This window comes from Osmia bicornis, chromosome 11, assembly GCF_907164935.1.
Source record: "Osmia bicornis bicornis chromosome 11, iOsmBic2.1, whole genome shotgun sequence".
Classification (NCBI taxonomy): Eukaryota; Metazoa; Arthropoda; class Insecta; order Hymenoptera; family Megachilidae; genus Osmia; species Osmia bicornis.
The window spans coordinates 1,494,956-1,515,443 of record NC_060226.1 but is presented as its reverse complement, the minus strand read 5'-3'; the positions used below and the strand labels follow the sequence as shown (position 1 = coordinate 1,515,443).

The window sequence follows — 20,488 nt, the reverse complement described above, 5'->3', positions numbered from 1 at the left end:
GGATGTAAAGGAATTCCGTAGGGGTCTGGGGCTGGGGCCCCGGTCTCTACTGCACGCGGCCCGAGAAGTGCCGGCATCGGATGTGGCCCCCGCCCTAGTGCAGGCCACCATCTTCTCCTTTCCCCTTCTCCTCCCCTTCTCCTGGCCATGGTCCACCCTCAGGCGCGTGGAAGTGGTGGCGCTCCGCCAAGACGCTAGAACGTTGCAGCGCACATGTGCTACGAGAAAGCGTAGGACCCAGAGAAAATAGGAAACGACAAGACCTTGTACTTGCCAAAGGCAACTCTTGAGGAAATTTACGACCCTCTTAGAGTGCATGAAAAGACAGGATATCGAAAAAGACTTCGTTACTTTTAAGGACCGTTCGTGACTTGGTCGAAAACAACGAATTGGCTTTGGTCTATCATAAATTAGTCTTTTAGGTATTTTAGAAGTGAAACTATTCCATTCTCTGGATTTCCGGCCGTCTCTCAGCTCGATCACCCACGTCGAGGGGTTTACAATTTAGGCTTTGTATATTTACATAAATGTACGCGTAGATGGTGTTTAAATTTCGCTCTTGATTTATAACCATCGATACAAAAGGTTCTCGACTGACACTCGAGACATATCGATACTACAGACTATCGATAAATATTCCCATGGCAGTATTGCCATACCACTCTAAACATATTCACGTGATACGTTTCACGTTACAACTGAAATAAAATTGCTAATTACAAAAGAAATAATTTGTCACAAACGTTAAAAATAGACTCACAATCAATCACAAACGAAATACACTAAGAAAAATTAAAAATAATCATATTTTATTATTCCTTCCGGCTAGCTTTATGTAGGTTGAAATATTTAGCGCTTCACAGGCACTTAATCCACGGCCCTTGGACTGAAAATCCCTATAATCCCCGCGAAATCTGGCAACACAACAGAACATTGCGGTTTTAGCGTTGATGATTGATTGATTGATTGATTCTATGGTTTACTCTGGCTCTTACCCAGAGGTGGCGTTTGAGTGGGGAACCCCGTGGAACGCCCCTGTCGTCAAGGAACCCCCCTACCGTCAGGGAACCGCCCTATATCGCCATATCGCCCAACGAACATTATCAGCCCAATTGTTTTAGTGCTCTTTCCTTTTATTCCGTGTTTCTTTCTTAGTTTTTGCGTTTTAGTCTTACCGTTTCTGTTTTGGCGTCCATATTATCATCTTACATGCGTTCATAGATTTGTAATAGTTCTGTCTGTATAGATGGTAATTATTTTTAATTATTATTGTTTTATTTTTATTAAAATTGAATGTTTATGTATACTTCTTAGATTAAACTATTTAAGTAAGGTAATTTTATATTTTCAAAACTACTTGCTCTTCCATGTTACGGCGATAAATTGAGAATTTTTAATTCCGTATCTCGTTCCGTCGACGTTTTGTATTAAATTTTTATAGATTGCGCATTCCTTGTAAATCTGATCCATCATACGTTTAACCAATTCACAGTTTCTTTGTCGGCGTTTTTCTTTCATTTCAAAACCGTCTTTTCCAGAAATTGGATAGAAAAACAAAAATTTCTACGTTTCTGACAATTTTCTATTCCTTTATAGTAATCCTGGCGGAGAAGAGTAAATATAATTTTATCGTTTTTTTAGGTGATTTAGAGAGAACCACGACTGAGAAATATAATTATGGATCTGGAATTGGAAGCTTCGCTACGGAAATTTGAAGCCACAGACGATGAGATACTCGACCATATCCCTTCGGCTACAGCCCCATATAAAGAAGGTTGGAGTGATGATCATCTACGTGAACTACGGGTGCAATATAAATTTCCAGATGTGATATTTACAAGAGCAGAGCTGAAAAGGATTTTGGCGAGATTTTACGATTTCTATTTTTCGGGTACAATAAGACCTGGTGATTCTTTAGCCGCAACGGTATGTGACATGGTCGGACTAGCCACTACCTCATATGGTACAATATGGAAACCATCCGTAGTAGGACGATTGTTTTACAAACCAAACACCAGCCTAGGTGAAACTATTAATCAAGTCGAACCGAGAACAACTATCCAGTTAATCATGCAAGCTACCGCGGTAACCACTGAACAACAAAATAAATATGAAGCCAAAAGATTCAAAGATCTAGTCAAAACTTTGCTTCGGAAAATTCAAGCAGATGGAGTTGTCACCAAAGAGGAAACAACTTTTATTCGAATGTCTAGTTTCTTGGCGGTTTCTTTTTTCCGCGCAGCAATCAAGAATCAGACTCAAATGACAAATGTGTTTTTGAAAAAACAATTTCGCCTCAAACTGGCCACAATTACAGATTGGTCCGCGTTACCATGGGCTCCGCCGTGTGAAAGGTGCATAAAAGAAATAACAAGAGGTTTAATCAAAGGGACGCCTTGTACCTCGGCGATTTTTACAATTCTCGCGCATGAATTTACATTAACACAAAAAACAGATTACAAGAATCCGGGAGTGGCTGAGTTCCTCAATGAAGCTGTACTGATGTATACGGCAAACAACGGTTTGGGCATGATCCAGATGATAGAACAAGTCACGGGGGTGTTAGATTTAAATTGGAAAATGTTGCGTAATTACACCCTCTTGGACAAGACATTGACTTCTTGGCGAACTATAGACAATTTTTACAAAACGTTCGCTTTAAAAGGTAGACTCCAGTATGGTTACCGCTGGGCGAGGATAATTGACGACGGATACCTCAGAGGTTTTTCACCCAAAGAAAATATGTTTTTGGCTGTGATATTCGCAGGCGTTCTGGAAAAATGTCACGGGGATGGCGTGTGGAGAGCTGAGTGGATTAAAGGAAAGATCGAATTGTATGCAAGTGCGAGACACTACGGAAACACTTTATATCAGCGTTTGGACCAGCTCAAACTAGCAAAACAATCTACTGTTGTCGAACCAGATCAAAATGGAACTAAGGCGATCTTGACAGATTTATTCAAGACTTCCGAGAAATAAATAACAACAGTTCTAGATTCTAGTAAACCTGACGGATTATTACGAATATCACGTTGATTATATTACTACGAATATTATATTAACGTTGCTTATGTACGGTATAATATTATCACCTAGTTACCTAACTAATTAATTAATTGATGTCCTTAAATAATTGGCATCAATTTTTTTTATTAAAAAAAAAAGAAAATAACGCATAAATATCATACTCTATATAAAAAGTATTTTACTATTCATATTTTTTTTAAATACACAAAGTACTTACATGTATAACTTAAGGGTTTGATTTCAGTTAAAAATTTCTCTTCTATATTTATACAGTAAAATTATACATCTTAATCCTAATTATGTTTAGACTGCTGTAAAGTTTATAATTAGTAACACAAAGTATATTAAAACTTGTAGCTACATTACAGTGAAATTTTCTTTTACACCAATCTTCGTTTGTTTCTTTTTCATTTTTTCAAAAGAATAGAACTTTTATAAGTGGTATGAGATTCTGCTCAAGATAAAAAAATATGTAAAACCTACAAGTATATGTATACTAGCTACATAGAAGTACATGCATGGTTACAAATAATATACTACAAGTTTCATGCGAACGTAAATTAATCAGTTTAAAATTAATTTGATTTTACTGTTAATAGAGTAATGCTCGGTTGAATTTCACTAAAATCTGCTCGGTTAAATTTCCACATCCAGCCCCACTCTTCCCCCACCTGTCAGCGCAGCGAGCTCAGCTCAGCTCGGTGAAACCTGATTTCAGTAGACAGGGACAGGAAATGAATTCAATGAAAAGAAATAAGACAGACGCACCTCAAATAGATGCCGCGGCAAACCCGAAGAAAACCGTCCACAATGCGGCAAGGAACCCCTTTGTGTTCGCACAAAAGACCGACAGAAATTGGTTCGTTGCGCGGCATTACAGTATTGCCGCGTGACATGTTCGCTTCCATGCCGCGTTGCAACCGCGGCGCGCTCGTCTGTACCCAGCTGAATACAAACGCTACCCTGCTCGCGAGAATTTCACTGCTAGCTTCCGAACGTAGTGAAATTCAACCGAGCATTACTGTATACACTTTCAGTTTCACATTGAAACAATTTGCAAATGTTTTGTATCGAATAATACTCTTATACTATTTGTTCTTTGTTCTTCGTATGAAGACGCATATGCTTTTTCAAATTATCCAGTCTATTACATCGCCGATCACAGAAATCACATTGATAAGGCATTAAATTACTGTGTACTACAATGTGACCATTTAAATGACTAATTTGTTTGAATCGTTTTTCGCATATATTACAAACATACGGTCTCTCGTTCATATGAGCTGATGCGATATGCGTTTGTAAATTCGTCTTTCTTACAAACGTAGCCTTACACACATCACATTCAAATGGCCTGACATTAGCATGTATGGCCAAGTGAGATTTAAGCACATTTTTATGCTTGAAGTTTTTCTCGCACAAATGACACTGGAATGGTCGCTCATCATTGTGAACCTTTTTGTGAACAGATAAATGAGCAAGTTGCTTAAACATTTTTGCACAAATTTCACACTGATACGTGCGGCCATCTTCATGAGCTGCACTTATATGGCGACGCAGAGTATCCGCCAAAGTATACCGTTTTCCACAAATTTTACAGCGAAACGGACGCTCGTTCGTGTGAGTCATTAGATGCCCATTTAGATTTCTCTTCTCGAGGAACCGTGCACCGCACACGTCGCACTGATATGGCTTCTCCCCATTATGTACGTACATATGTTTCTTAAGAGAATTCGAAAGACTGAATCTCTTTTTGCATACAGTGCATTCAAACTTTCGTTCACCTGTATGCACCAACATATGAGACTTCACGTGTCCTGCCTGTTTGAATCTTTTTCCACAAACTACACAAGCGAATTGACGTTCTTGGGAATGGGTAAGTATGTGCCTCTCCAAAACACTTTTAGTAGTGAACACTTTCTTACAATTATCGCATTCGAATAAACGAAAATGCTCTTTAGTTTTTGAAACATAGTCTTCCTTGTGTGTTTGAGTGTGGACTTTTAACGAGCTCAACGTCTCGAATTGTACCCCGCAAACTGTACAGTGGAAAGAACGATAATCCTTGTGCGTTAATGTATGCTGACTAAGGTGACCCAATTGTTTAAAACTTTTATTACAAATTTCACATATATACGGTCTTTCGTTTGTGTGAGATCGCATGTGTCTTTTCAGTACACTAGGAAAATTAAATTTTTGATTACAATATGTACATTTCAGACCTGGGTCTCCGTTCATTTTTAATGGCCGATTCTCTGTAGGGACCTTTTTCCTTTCTTTTGTTGTTTTCGGAGATTTATCAGTTACATTGGATTCTGTATCGCTCAAAGTTCCATCCGAAAAACACTTTGATTCAGGCGGTTTTTCATCTAACATCGAATCGTCTTGTAAATCCTTACTCCTTCTGGTTCTACTCAAATTGAATAATTTGAGTTTGTGAGATTGCCTTACATGTTTTTCATATAAATTTAAAACATGAAATTTTTTGTTACAGAGTTTGCATTCCAACTTTCTTCTCTTTATGTGTGTTTTCATATGATTTTTTAAATGACCAGGCTTCATATACTGTTTCTGACAAACTGTACATTTTAAATCTTGAGTTTCTATCTTTATTTTATCTTCTGCCACTGATTCATCCTCAAATGTTGAATCTTCAGTATGCATATTTAAGGATTCACTTCTAACATTAACAAAATTAAAACCAGGAGTGTCTCTTTGAGGATCATCTTTAACATCACTGTAGGAGTCATTGTCAAAATCCCTTGACTAATAAATTAAAAGAAAATTGTTAATAATTTACTTAAAAATTACTATATTACTAATATTTTACTTACACTATCTGCATCCCTCATGCTTGAATCCTCAGTTAAGTTTTCATTTCCATCCTTCTTACCGTCATCTTTCGTATTAAACCATTCTTCTTCTGCCCATATATTTTCTTTTGAATCTACAGTACTAGTTTGCTTTTGAAATTCTACGTGAACATTTCGTCCAAATAATATTTCATAAGGAATTTTTCCGCTTTCACAATGAAACGTCGAATTCTGCATAATCTGTACATGTTTTAAAGCTTCGTACCATGTCTTTGTTGGGTTATCCCGTACCCAATCTTCAAGTAAATCCTTAAAATTTCTGCTGTTTTCTTTATTCTCTAAAATTTCTCCATGAAGTATTATAAAATCCTTCCACAATAAACGCAATTCTTTTACAACTTGCTCTGCAAAATTACGTCCATTTCTACTTTGTAAAACTTGCGGTGCTCCAATAATAGTTAATATATCCATGAGCTTTATAGCTACTTCATTTGCTGTATTTTCACGTAAGCCTTTTAATACTACAAATTTAGATATTTGATCTTCATAAACAAAAAAATATTTATAATTACATGTGAATTGTACTGGCATATCTATTACATCAATTTGTCCTCTATGATATAATCTTCTGTTCGTGATGTTATTTGAATACATTTTTCCAGTTTTATATATGAATCATATAACTGTACTTTATTTGAAGACCATAAGGTTTTATACAATTATTCCATATAACTCCAACATGTGTCTTATATCCCTATATTTATCTTTTTACTGCTTATCACAATTTGTGATTAAATACTTCTTTTAAAAGGGTACAAATGAATACCTCTTGATAAGAATTTACATCATGCTTAAAAGATCTAATACTAATTTTTTTATGTAGCAGATTACACGTATTTCTTGATACTTTATTAATTTTTGTTGTTTCCATTATTTAATGTCCTAATGTATTAAAATCTGTTAAAATAAATAAATATATTAGATACAATACTGTTGAAAAATAAGAATGATAACAAAGGTTAAGTATTATAAACTGTGCTTCTGAGATATAAACTGTACTGAATCAAAATGAAAAATAACATGAATATATGCTGAATGTACAAAAGTGTTCTCCCTAACTTTATTGACTACGTGTAAATTATTTATTTGTAATATGTAATTAAAATAAACATTCATGTAACACCTTTATTTTCCTTAACTATTAAACAGCAGAAAATTTAACCTGAGTTACCGACTATAATGTTGACTTTACACCACAATTAAATCTTTATGTCTGATTCAAAGTTACATTTTAGAAATTTGTTAATATCTTTCTTCTGTACACAGGTTTTCCTAGTTTTGTTTACCATTCGTACGCGAACGCTTCTTTGCCATTTTCATGAATTTTCACAGCGGGTTTTCGTGGAATCACACGAGTATCCATCCAAGCAGCTTATTAGTACTGCCATTACATCCTCGATAAAATCACTAGGTTAAGGGCAAAAAGAGCCGACTCTAAGCCGTGCTGAACAACGTGGCAAAACCCCTTGTGGAGGGATTTCAATAATAGGAGCTTGTACTAAGGATTATAACTAACGCTTTTTTTCATAGAATATGAGGTTAAACTTTACTTTACTTTAATTTTCCCCGGTTCGGGAAAAAAGGATGCATTTTTATATCCCGTTTCCTCCGGGTGGCGTACTTGGGGGACTTTTACTGTCCCCTTTTGCCCAACGAACATTTTCGGCCACGCGCGCTTTACGCGCCTTTTTTCAAATCTCATTCCCTTTTGCATTTTACATTGTTTCATACATTTGCCATACTTTTACAATTTTTTGCTTGAGTCTGTGTGTGTGTGACCCCTTTTAGTCGCCTCTTACGACAGGCAGGGGATACCGTGGTCGTATTCTAATCCCCCCGAGCCACAGGGGTCAGGTTAAACTTTACTTTAGGGGACACCAAATTTTTTGTTAGGTACGAGTTCCATCTCTAGCTGTATTTAAATTACTCATAAAATTGATACAGTAGAAGCAATAAGCAAATGTATGGGCTGTAGCCTCTCTTAAAGATAAATATAAACCTAACTAACTCGGGCAGTATCAAATTTACGAATTGACTAAACCCGCTAAAGTGGTCGGCACCTGCTGCTTGCTGATAGCGACACCGTTCATTGGACAAGAAGTCAATATGGCGTCACAGTAACGTAGCAAATGCGCTAAAAATATCAAACTTTACACGCTTATAACTTTTTAACCATTGGATTCCTAAAGTTAAGACTTGCATTTTTGGATTCTCTGCATCAAAAACTATAGATTCAAAAAAAAAAAATGGTCCAAAATTTTGGATCCGGTAAAGTACAGTTCATCCGAATATAATGTTAAATGGTATGCACATCATGCGGTGGATTGTGGTTACGTGGCGTGGTCAGAGATGACGTCAAGGAATCCATCGTTTTCTCTTTTCTATCGTCTCCTCTAGTGATTCGTATAGTTCGAGTTTTACCCTACACAGCCATTTTTACCCTACCTCTGACAACGTTGACTATACTGACTATACACAGTCGAATTAATAGGTTCAAGATGGCAAGTGAGGTAAACGAATTATTAGCTCAAGCGGGTGAAAATATTACGGAAAACAATGATCACATAACGGGAAGAATACCCTCGACGCCCGAGGGAATGGCTATTGCTTATGGAAGTTTGATAATTATGGCTATTTTACCTATTTTCTTCGGTAGTTACCGTGCTGTTAAACACCATAAGGAGCAGCAGGTTAGCCACGCGTTTTGACATATGTTTTACACATTCATTCTAAGCGTATCTCTATAACTTTTCAGTGACTAGCTTTAGTTAGACATTTGTCAGATTCAATTATTGAAAGTGTTTGGTTTGTAACATCTTCAAATAGTTTCTGACGAAGAAAGTTTTCATACCTTTTATCAATGAAATATAGTTTTGTAATACAAATTATGTATTTTCTAGCAACAATATAAAGAAAGTGGAGAACAACCAGATACAATGTCACGTAAAGAAGCAGCAATATTTCCTTTCATTTCCAGTTTTACATTAGTTGGGCTTTATGTATTGTATCAGGTAATATTAATTTAGTTCTAGATATTGTAAGTTGTTGTTGTTAGAAATATATTTTATATCAGTGTCATGTTATTTATTCAGGTTTTTGCAAAGGAATTAGTCAATCTGATCTTAGCTGGTTATTTTTTCTTCTTAGGAATCTTAGCTTTATGTCACCTTACTAGGTATGAGTAATTACTGATTTCAATATCTTTATATAATCCATTCATAAGATTTGAATGTTATGTATTGTAATTGTATCCAATAATTTCAGTCCATTAATTTCATCATTGGTACCTGCTGCAATTCCAAAAACTCAATATCACATACTTTTCACCAGAGGTGAAGATGATAAGGCAAAACATATTATCAATTATAAATTCAATCTCCATGATATTGTCTGTTTGATATGTTGTTCGCTTGTTGGTGCTTGGTATCTGTTGAAGAAGGTATTGTCACTTAATGCCCTACCCTAATAAACAGAAATTAATTATTACAGAAATGATTATAATACCATTATGATTTTCAGCATTGGATTGCCAATAACTTATTTGGTATCGCATTTGCAATTAATGGAGTTGAATTGTTGCATTTAAATAATGTTGTAACAGGATGTATTTTACTTTGCGGACTCCTGTTTTACGACGCATTTTGGGTATTTGGTACTGACGTGATGGTAACAGTTGCAAAATCATTTGAAGTACCAATTAAATTAGTGTTCCCTCAAGATATATTAGAAAAAGGTCTTACTGCTAGCAACTTTGCTATGTTGGGTTTGGGAGACATTGTTTTACCTGGAATTTTTATTGCTCTCCTGTTGCGGTTTGACAATAGTTTGAGTAGGAAAACAAATGTGTACTTTTATTCAACGTTCTTCGCATACTTCATGGGACTGTTGGCGACGATGCTTATTATGCATTTGTTCAATCATGCACAGCCAGCTCTTTTGTATTTGGTACCTGCCTGTTTAGGAACTCCTTTACTTTTGGCATTAGTTAAAGGAGATTTAAAGGCATTATTTTCGTACGTATTATTAAATATTTATTTTGTGTTATTGTATGTAAAGTTGAAACGCGTTGTAAATTGTTAATTTTTTGATGCAGTTATGAAGATCACCCAACTATTGCGAAAGAAGAACAATCTGTACAAGCACAAACTGAAGGAAAAAAGGAGACATAGTATTCATGTTTGAAATAATTAATATAATAAAACCTTCAGCATTAATATTATGCTGTACTCTTTCAAAATTTGTCGAATGTAGGAAATAGAATCGATAATTTATTATGTCTTATGCTCAAAACGCACAATCATAAAATTCGAAGTATCTAAGACATATGAATTATGTCGTACGTGCACATTGCAAGGATATAATCAGATATTCGACTTTTTTTTAATGACAATATACTCTGATACATATGAATTCATGTGAATTAATAATTTACTGTAGTTTATAATCAACAATTGTTCCATTTTTATAAACATACAAAAATTTAGAAAAATTGATAGTAATTATTCCTAGAATTGTTCGAAAATGCACGTGATAGCTTTATAATTTAATTGGTACAAGGTATCTATAAGCTGTCTTGTTTAATTATTCTTCCTAATCAAGTCTGTTATCAAAAATAAAATCAGCAATTGTACACATTTTAAATTTGAGCGAGTAACAATTTTACTTTTGTCACGGATCATGTGAGCATTTTTTTTCCTTGAAAAACTGACTTCATGGAAAGTATTACATGATATTTGGTGTTATTCGTTATAAAGTACTAATTTGTATGTACACAATCTGGAAAATGATAGTGATAAATGTAATTTTTGAAACCAAGTTTTATTTAATTTTAATATATAAGCTAATTTTCTTCAAAAATGAATTTTGTAAAATATGTATAGTTAGAACAATTTGTAAAAATCTTTCAAAAATATAATAAAACATTTTTTTAAAATTTGGATATTTTTTGTTTTAATAACTGTTTAGATTTGTTATATGAAAGAAAACAATTTCTCAAATGTACACGTTATTGACCACATTTTATTTTAATATATTTATCCTTTTAGCTGTAAACATAATATTACAAATAAAATGAACAGAAATAGTTACTTATGCTCTTTCAGCATCTTCTACTGCCAAAACTTTTGCTGTAATGGGTTCCAAATCTTTTATGCCATCTTTAGATACCTTTTGTACCTTGAAATTCGGAAGATTAACTATTAATCGTTTATGTATTTCTCTGACACATTTTTTCATTAGTATATAAGCTTCCTCTTCTGTTGAATCTGTAATATATCACAATACAATGGACAATTATTGTATTCATAAATTTTAGTGCAATATTTAACTGAAATAGTTCTATTACCATATTTGTGGTATCTATCTAAAATGGAAAGAGAGAAAAATCCCCCATAACCATGTGCTGCATAAGGCACTCGGACGCATGATGCTAAATAATCAATGAAATATAATTCTGGTCCATTGTTGTTATCATATCCTGCCATTAACAAATTTACAAAATATGGTGTTCTGCTTCTAAGATAATCAGCCAAATTTCTTCTTGTAAAGGAGGCAGCAGCTTTTGGTGATAACTCATAGCCATTTCTCATTTTGTAAAGTTGTATATTTTTTCCTATGTATTCTGAGAATTGTGTAGTGTCACCGGCCTCTCCAGAGACTGCCATGATAAGCTTGTCAGACATTTTATGAATTTTTTGTTCATCTGAAATAACAGAACCAATGAAAAGTATAATGTGATTTATATTCATTCTATAGACATTTTACGTATACATTTGTATTATACTACTGACATAAATAGGTTTACAAATATAAGCATTCATATAAAATAGAAATAACAATAAAAAAATAAATTTCCATCAAGTTACTTGTAGCTTGTAATCAAGTAAATAATTTCATACCGCTTTTCATAACCATAATGGATTGAGCTGTAGTCATATCGGCTGCAACTAACACGAAATCTTTAAATTGAATTCCGATTAAACATTCCATTTTGACAAACGATTGTTTTAACCAACTCCACTAGAAGTATACACTCGCAAATAACACTGAAAATTGCCTGTCACGAATTGTGAGGTTAAATTTACAGTGACTATAGCAATGTTAAGCATCAATCTTTTATATACTCTATGGCACACGTATAATCATAGAGCTAATAGTGCATAGAGTATAACACATATTCCCGCCGGAGAGCCGATGAGCGAGGGACACGTGAAGGAGGGACTGTCGGCAGTTCTTTGTTGCGTGTGATTTTAGTTATCTAGGGATATTTTAGAATGTGTATAACGTGGGCAAAGAGTAAGTTGTTGCGCGTGGATTTCAGGTGTCTAGGGATTTTTTGATATATGCTACGTGGGTAAGGTGCCCGTGGAGCGCTAAAGCACTCTGCTCACGGCGCGGGTTTTAATAAAGTACACTTTATTTTGAAGGAAGAATAATAGTTTATGTTTCTTTATTTTTAGACTTTATCTTTTCAACAAAAATGTATCTAGACGGGTTGAAGCTTTGAATCGTTCTGAGCTTGGCGGTGAAGATCCTCGATCGAAGTTGGCTGCCATCCCCTCCTCGCTGGATCCTAAATCCTCCCTCGGGATCATCCCTGGTCCAATGGTGGTGGGTCCCATCCCTGTCCGGAGGCGGTCCCTCTCCCTGGCTTCGGTCCACCCTTGGACGAGCGGAAGATGGTGGTACTCCGCCAAGACTCGAGAACGATTCTGTGCACACGTGCTAAGAGAAAGCGTGGGATCCAGAGAAAACGTTAACAAAAGGTCTCGCGCTAGCGAGCCAAGGCAACCCTTAAGAGAATTTACGACCCTCTGAAAAAAAACAGGATGTCGAAGAGACTTCGACAGTTTCAAGAACCAACATGATATTCGTTAAGAGTAACGAATTAGATACGGCCCGCAATAAATTAGTTTCTTAGAAATTTCAAGTGTGACAGTCTTATTTCTCTGGATTTCCAACTCTCTCCCAACACGATTACCCGTGTTGAAAGTTTTACAATGTCTTATCTATTGTTTGTTTATTCCTTTGAATTTTGGTTCCTAATTTATGGGCATTGATATAACGTAATGTAGACATGCTGCAGTCATACTCTTATGGCATCGTCGCCATATTACATTTCATTCAATTGCGATTACAAGCCTGCAGCTAAATTCACACGATATTGCACACATACATACAGGCGAGGTTCGCGACACTTACTAATGTCACAGACATATGACTAATATGTATACATAGGCATATGTCTATGACTAATATTTATACTTCCTATACAATTTCATGTAAACTACGCAGAAACTCAACTCTACACATATAATAGCCGCCTGTTGCTGAAGCGCGTCAGTATCAGTCAGAATATTCTGGTATCATCTCAAGATCTTAAGCTCGGGTGAGAACAGTTTGTTTTGGGATGTGTTGGACTAACCGAGTATACCGTTCGAACTTTTTAATATATTAACTTTACTATGCGCTAAAACAACCTATATTAGCCTACTTTAACCACATTTACACATGAACTAATCTACTTAGCTCTGTTGCAAAAATTTGAAGCTTTTATTTTCACAATCTTATTTTTACGCGACTTGTTTTCATAAATATATATATATATATATATATATATATATGTACTTGTGTTTTTTTGCAGTTTGGTAGAGAGTAAACAATGGAATACTTTACGATAGACGAAAAAGGTATTCTTTCTTGCAAGCTTGATTTTTAAATTCATTTTTCCAAAGAGTTAGATTATATATGGTGTTCATAAAGGATCAAACTTCGTCTTAGATGACCAAAATATAAGTTCTTGTAGTTTTTGACCGGAAACATTCGAAAATGCAAGTTAAACATCCGGGAAATCAATGGTTTAAAAAATACGATTGTTTAAAAATGTATGTATACCTGTTTTCACGAGAGAGCATAACTGCGAAACGACCAGTTTTCGTTCTTTCGTGCGCATCTTCGCCCTGATTGGCGATACTCCCACTCCCATACGCTTGCGCACAGCGTCGCTGTAGCGCCTCCACGCGGTGCATCTACGCGAAACTACATCATTTCGAATGTATAACGGGTAGCACGGTTTTTTACTCACGTGTATCATTCTGTATTCTTCCTATTCAACCGTACTATTGTTTCACCCCGTATATTAAAAGCGATTAGCGGAGTGGGAGTTTCGAGGCTCGCTGAATTCCCCTACCATCTTTAACCGGCGCGGCTCAGTTATGCTCTCTCGTGAAAACAGGTATACGTACATATTTATTAATGTTTGACAGGTTAGTACGACGTCATATTGTTTCCACGCATTCTCTGATTGGTTCGTTAAAATGACTGTAACTTCCGCTTACCTTATTTAAAAAACGTACTGCTCCTTGATTGCTGCGATCAAGGAATCCATAATATGTATTTGGTTAATTTTACAAAACCTACGCCACAAAAATTCTGATAGGCGATCGGAAAAAGTCTTCGTCGTGGAAGCGACTCCTTCCACGCATCCAATCTTTTGCCGGTGGCCAGTTAGTTTCGATTTTTTGCGTGTGGGTTCTGTCTTGAGCTATAATTAAAGGTTGGGCTGAACTTTACTTTAGCGGACCCAAAATTTTGGACCTTTTTCTTTCAATCCATAGTTTTTGATGTGTAGAATCCAAAAATGCAAGTCTTAACTTTAGGAATCCAATGGTTAAAAAGTTATGAGCCTGTAAAGTTTGACATTAGTGCACTTGCGACGCCATATTGGCTTGTCCAATGAACGATGTCGCTAGCTACAGGTGGACGCATTTTGGTGCCGCCCACTTTAGCGGGTTTAGTCAAACCGTAAATTTGATTTGACTGTCTGAGTTAGTTAGCTTTATATTTATTTTAGAGAGAGAGGGTACAGCCCATGCATTTGCTTATTGCTTCTACTGTATCAGTTTTATGAGCAATTTAAATACAGTGATGGAATCCATACGCAGAAAATAGAATCGAATTGGCGGCCGGCAAAGGATTGGTTGATGGGGGGGGTCGTTTTTACGACGACGAATTTGCCGAAAGATTATGCGAATTCCTGTGGCAACGGTTTTGCTGTCATAACAAAATCAATCTCATGAGATCTATGATGGAGGCAATTCGGCAATAATATGTTTTTAAATAAGTAAGCGGTAAATAAGACGCTAAATACACTTCTTTCACACAATTGTATTATTTAAACCATTGGTTTCCTGCACTTTCAACTTCCATTTTCGAATGTTTCAGGTCAAAAACTATAAGATTTGATACTTTATATTCAAAAATTTTTGGTCCTCTAAGACGAAGTGCAGCCCCCTTCAACAAGAGAATAAAGAAATTTAAAGAAGACAATTGTTGTAGGCTGTACAAATGTTGTAGAAGAAAATAACACAATAAGAGTAGATATGAAAAATTTGATGCAAGCGTTATCTAGTTGTACGGAACATGGAGAAGCAGTTCATAATAATGCTGATGAACAAGGAGAAAGCTCTAGTCAGCAGCAACGATATGCTCAAAGTGCTATTGATCAACAACAAGAATCAGGTGCCCAAGCTTCTGACATCCAATCTAATCAGCAACAAAAGTCAAATGTTCAAGCTACCAGGGATCAGGCTAGTCAGACGGAATCAGGTAATAAAGCTGCTAATGATTCAAATGCACCGCCAAAACCACGTAGTAGGTCATCAAGCCTTTCAAGTACTGGTAGTAACAATGGTAGTCAATTAAATCCAAGTAGCAGGTTAAGTTCTTTATATTCTAACGATAGTGCCACTGATATTGAAACAATCAGCAAGTCACAATGTCGTTAATCTGGCAAGAGCAAACTATTACTTTTCTTGCTGAGCAGAGAAAATATAGAATATTATTATAGAAAATATAGAACTTTTAGAAAATAAGTCTTCTAAAGGTATAAAAGAACAGTTTATTCCACTGTTTGAGGCTTTTGGTGAGGAAAAATTGTATTGGTGGTGACCATGGAGCTGTAAGGTAAAAGATACTCAAATAGATAAAAAACAATATCAGAGAGCAATAGAATATGTGAACTACTCTTGCTCTTGGAAGATAGTTTTAAGTTTATTTATCTCAGTGTTGATTCATTGTCAAGTTTTACAGTGGAATATCATTTAATTACAGATTATTATGGAGAGTGTATGGTTGTAGTAGAAAGAAATTCTAAAGGTGAAAAAGGTCGTACAAAAAATATAGGTCCAGAAGTGCCAGCAATGTCGTTTAATATTTCTAATGATCTGAATAAAGATCCTGATTTAATAACTCTGGGTGACGCGTTAAAATTGTTTAGGTTGCCTGAACAATTACAGAAACTTGACAGTAGTCTTGAAAAGGTAAGGAGGCACATAAAGGATAAAGAACAGCATGAGGACTATTTAAAAGGGGTTGATAAAAATATTCAGAAGCTATCTTTAAAGTATCACCCTGATAAAGTAAAAAGTAGAGGTGGTTCTGATGAAGAGTTGGCACAAGCTCAAAAAATGCAAACTATATTAAATGCGACAAGATCGGTACTAAATAGCCTTACTAGAGCATTTCTCGAAAATCTTGATATTGATTATAAGTATGAATTTTATGCTAAAATAGAAATTAACTTGTTAGGAAATGAAGATGAGATAAAGAAGCTGAATTTACAAGTATTACACAATTTAGTTATGTTATCAGAAATAAAACAGAAAATTATAGCACAAATAAATAAATTTTTGAACGCAAGCAATAAAAGTATAGAAAGCTTTACTAAAGACAATGTAACTGATTTTGAAGAACATCGAAATAATGCTCTACTTTACTTGAGTACGTGTATTGATGGATACAACGAATTATCTGAAGAGTTTTATGAGGTAAAGAAAGAGTTTAAAGAAGATAAAGAGCTAGAGATTATGAGTTCTTTAATAAATAGAATGGCAAAGGAAATCTGTATGCAGTTAAATACATTGATAGAATTAGAACAATTTGCTAAAAGCTCACTTACAGGAAGGTTTCAAATTTTCACTAACTGTGAGAATGAGGATAAATATTTCGTGTTACCTTTTGTTAAGTATATTAATGTTTTATTAATGTGTAGCAAGGTATGTAGTAAAGAGAAAAATAACGGAGTATGGCAGTATATCAAAAAATTTATAACGAAAACACACGAAATAAAAATTCGGGAACAAGATCTAAAACAAGAGGAGGAAAGATACGTTGATGCATACCATTTAGCATCATATTTTAATGGCAATACTAAGTATGATGAAAACGAGTTGAGAAATGTACTTGAAATAGCAGGAGACGAAGAAATTAGTGTCGAAAATGTCAAAAACAAGTTTAATGAAGTCATAAGAAATATCAAGGATGACTTAGAAAAGAAATTCAAACCTGATGATTACATTGAGGGAGGTACCAAGAAATATATTATGAAAGAATATGCCAAGTGGATGCGGATTATGGATGAGTTTCTGAAGAAAGAGGAGAAATTTATAGAAGATACCTGGAATGAGATAATAAATTCCCACATAGAAAAAGAAAGGATTAAAGAAGAATGCAACGAAGATATAGAAGAAAACAGAAAAATAAAGGAAGATATAAGAAGTTTTATGCAAGAAATGTCTAGCTATATGAAACATGAAGAAACAAGTCAGGATAAAGCTAATTACTAAGAAACAGGTGCTCAAGATTCTGATGCCCAACCTAGTCAGCAACAAAAATTAAATGTTTAGGATACAAATGATCAGACTAATCAACAGCAGGAATCAGATACTAAAGCTGCTAATGATCGTGAACCTAAAAATACCAACTATATTCTCACTAATGTGTGTGGTACTAAATCTTTTGTTAATGCACAGATATCAGCACACAGCAATTTCTATCGCTACTTCCGTTTCCACTTGGATAAATTCTATTCTATTAATTAATTATCTAATAATAAATAAAATGTATAAGATTAGCCAAGTATTACTATTAAATATCGTAAAGATTCTGTTGTATACCGAATCATTTTTTATCGTACTTAAATAGCCCGGCTTTTTCATCATATTATCATATACCGAATTATTCACTATTGTACTTAGATAGTCCGGCTTTCTCTTCGTATTATAAGTCAACCTTTAACGACAAACATCCCAAGTCTTTCCTTCTACTCCTAATGATTCAGCCGAACCAGTCATCTTCAAACCTTGACCTCACGACCTCATCCCTTACCGATAACTGGACTCTCAATAACTCCCACTCTCCTATTTTTCCGATTCTATAAATTACCCAGCACTTTTTCCTCAGAGTCAGATTTTTCCGAACCATCTTAGGAACTAGAATCTACTTCTGTCACGACGAATATTGTATCTAAAAAAACTTCGCTTGTATTCCATTTTGTGATTAAAATAAATATCGCGAGCGGAATACAACAATTCTTATCGCAACGTTGATCATGTCAGTAGTTCTTAATGTCTCTAGTTCTATTAGCAGGGTTATTTCTCGATAAAATATTTGCTCGTGTCATTCATTTAGTAGCGTTAATATCTTTAGGTGTTGTTGTTTATTTTGGCATTCTTTATCTAATGTTTATGGGTAATCTCAAACATGTATAAATTAAATCCTTCGTGTTGCTATGTGTCATCTCAGCACCCATTTCCATTATTCCAGTACCCATTCCTGTCATCCCAGTGCTTGACACTGGGATCCAGATATAAGAGGATTTACAAATTGTGCAATAGACAAGGGGCAGAATGATTTTGTCAGCTAAATTAGACGGATTTTTCTCACGAGCAATTATAAAGCATCTTGAAATCAGAGTCTTCAAGTCTGTTCAAATAAAGAGTTCAAGTATAAAATCATAGTCAACAGAGAACAATAGTTTGATTATTTCATTTTTTCCGCGCCTTGCGAGCGGAGCGCCCCCGCGCTCCACGAATTATCATACCTACGCCTTTAAATTCCCAGAAATCCCTATTTACACAGCCGACCCACAGCCGACTCTAGTACTAGCCATGCTGAACAACGTGGTAACACCGCTCACGTGACAATCGGGAGTCCTATTTTCAAAAACAGAGTCCTGTGCTCGGAATTGTAATTACCGTCTTTTTTAATTAAAAGCTGTAGTAATATACGCTATTTTGTATTAGTTATGTATAAACAATACATAAACGTTGCAACTATGGCAAGTAGAAGTGATGTGGTAGTATAAAATTGTTATAAATGCGATATAAATTTTGTGTACTCTCGAAGTAGTTTGGTGTTGTGAAGCATGATATTTGAAATATTTACAGTGGTTTCAAGAAAATTTAGGTATGAAGCAAAATGAAACCATCTTTGGATCAAATTGAAACATTTAAGTATTGATAAACGTGTATATAAGTGAATAAAAACCTTGAAACAAGCGAAATTATTGGAACGAAACCAAAGAGGTTATGTGAAGTCCAGAGAGTAGCCGAGAGTCCGACGACGTTGATTGGCTGGGAGTCTGGGAGTCCGGGAGGCAGATAGAGTAGGGTTAGATGTTGATATATTCAGACCGGACTCCCGCGGTGTTGCCATTTTTACTTCAGCACGGCTAGTACTAGAGTCGGCTGTGCATCTACCCTACTCACAACCGACTCTAGTACTAGCCGTGCTGAAGTAAAAATGGCAACACCGCGGGAGTCCGGTCTGAATATATCAACATCTAACCCTACTCTATCTGCCTCCCGGACTCCCAGACTCCCAGCCAATCAACGTCGTCGGACTCTCGGCTACTCTCTGGACTTCACATAACCTCTTTGGTTTCGTTCCAATAATTTCGCTTGTTTCAAGGTTTTTATTCACTTATATACACGTTTATCAATTCTTAAATGTTTCAATTTGATCCAAAGATGGTCTCATTTTGCTTTATACCTAAATTTTCTTGAAACCACTGTAAATATTTCAAATATCATGCTTCACAACACCAAACTACTTCGAGAGTACACAAAATTTATATCACATTTATAACAATTTTATACTACCACATCACTTCTACTTGCCATAGTTGCAACGTTTATGTATTGTTTATACATAACTAATACAAAATAGCGTATATTACTACAGCTTTTAATTAAAAAAGACGGTAATTACAATTCCGAGCACAGGACTCTGTTTTTGAAAATAGGACTCCCGATTGTCACGTGAGCGGTGTTGCCACGTTGTTCAGCATGGCTAGTACCACAGCCGACTCTAGTACTAGCCATGCTGAACAACGTGGCAACACCGCTCACGTGACAATCGGGAGTCCTATTTTCAAAAACAGAGTCCTGTGCTCGGAATTGTAATTACCGTCTTTTTTAATTAAAAGCTGTAGTAATATACGCTATTTTGTATTAGTTATGTATAAACAATACATAAACGTTGCAACTATGGCAAGTAGAAGTGATGTGGTAGTATAAAATTGTTATAAATGTGATATAAATTTTGTGTACTCTCGAAGTAGTTTGGTGTTGTGAAGCATGATATTTGAAATATTTACAGTGGTTTCAAGAAAATTTAGGTATGAAGCAAAATGAAACCATCTTTGGATCAAATTGAAACATTTAAGAATTGATAAACGTGTATATAAGTGAATAAAAACCTTGAAACAAGCGAAATTATTGGAACGAAACCAAAGAGGTTATGTGAAG

General features: G+C 35.3%; 5 protein-coding genes across 10 annotated transcripts; 3 read left to right on the top strand and 2 right to left on the bottom strand.

Moving 5' to 3' along the window:
- Nucleotides 1–1,021: 1,021 nt before the first annotated feature.
- Nucleotides 1,022–3,257, top strand: LOC114879997. The gene is made up of 2 exons (XM_029195512.2): nucleotides 1,022–1,249; nucleotides 1,642–3,257. The coding sequence occupies exon 2, from the start codon at nucleotides 1,678–1,680 to the stop codon at nucleotides 2,977–2,979; it is 1,302 nt and encodes a 433-aa protein (XP_029051345.2). The 5' UTR covers nucleotides 1,022–1,249; nucleotides 1,642–1,677; the 3' UTR covers nucleotides 2,980–3,257.
- On the bottom strand, nucleotides 3,181–8,036 carry LOC114879995 (zinc finger protein 85-like). 5 transcript variants are annotated; one of them, XM_029195510.2, is made up of 4 exons: nucleotides 7,024–8,036; nucleotides 6,413–6,797; nucleotides 5,862–6,334; nucleotides 3,181–5,793 (listed from the first exon to the last, which is right to left on the bottom strand). In XM_029195510.2, the coding sequence occupies exons 2-4, from the start codon at nucleotides 6,492–6,494 to the stop codon at nucleotides 4,111–4,113; spliced, it is 2,238 nt and encodes a 745-aa protein (XP_029051343.1). In that variant the 5' UTR covers nucleotides 6,495–6,797; nucleotides 7,024–8,036; the 3' UTR covers nucleotides 3,181–4,110. The 5 variants fall into 5 exon arrangements, with proteins under 5 accessions (XP_029051343.1, XP_029051339.1, XP_029051342.1 ...); XM_029195506.2 differs by having other exon boundaries at nucleotides 5,862–6,797; XM_029195509.2 differs by having other exon boundaries at nucleotides 5,862–6,797; nucleotides 7,063–8,036.
- A 246-nt stretch (nucleotides 8,037–8,282) lies between these two features.
- On the top strand, nucleotides 8,283–10,541 carry LOC114879996 (minor histocompatibility antigen H13). The gene is made up of 6 exons (XM_029195511.2): nucleotides 8,283–8,590; nucleotides 8,801–8,911; nucleotides 8,993–9,075; nucleotides 9,165–9,339; nucleotides 9,420–9,913; nucleotides 9,994–10,541. Exons 1-6 carry the CDS (start codon nucleotides 8,399–8,401, stop codon nucleotides 10,067–10,069), a joined length of 1,131 nt encoding a protein of 376 aa, XP_029051344.1. The 5' UTR covers nucleotides 8,283–8,398; the 3' UTR covers nucleotides 10,070–10,541.
- A 358-nt stretch (nucleotides 10,542–10,899) lies between these two features.
- Nucleotides 10,900–12,030, bottom strand: LOC114879998 (proteasome subunit beta type-2-like). The gene is made up of 3 exons (XM_029195513.2): nucleotides 11,798–12,030; nucleotides 11,245–11,601; nucleotides 10,900–11,164 (listed from the first exon to the last, which is right to left on the bottom strand). Exons 1-3 carry the CDS (start codon nucleotides 11,886–11,888, stop codon nucleotides 10,989–10,991), a joined length of 624 nt encoding a protein of 207 aa, XP_029051346.1. The 5' UTR covers nucleotides 11,889–12,030; the 3' UTR covers nucleotides 10,900–10,988.
- Nucleotides 12,031–12,896: 866 nt separating this feature from the next.
- On the top strand, nucleotides 12,897–17,844 carry LOC114882126. 2 transcript variants are annotated; one of them, XM_029199000.2, is made up of 4 exons: nucleotides 12,897–13,287; nucleotides 13,543–13,588; nucleotides 15,237–15,506; nucleotides 16,011–17,844. In XM_029199000.2, the coding sequence occupies exons 2-4, from the start codon at nucleotides 13,561–13,563 to the stop codon at nucleotides 17,522–17,524; spliced, it is 1,812 nt and encodes a 603-aa protein (XP_029054833.2). In that variant the 5' UTR covers nucleotides 12,897–13,287; nucleotides 13,543–13,560; the 3' UTR covers nucleotides 17,525–17,844. The 2 variants fall into 2 exon arrangements, with proteins under 2 accessions (XP_029054833.2, XP_029054834.2); XM_029199001.2 differs by lacking the exon at nucleotides 13,543–13,588.
- The last annotated feature ends 2,644 nt before the right edge of the window (nucleotides 17,845–20,488 follow it).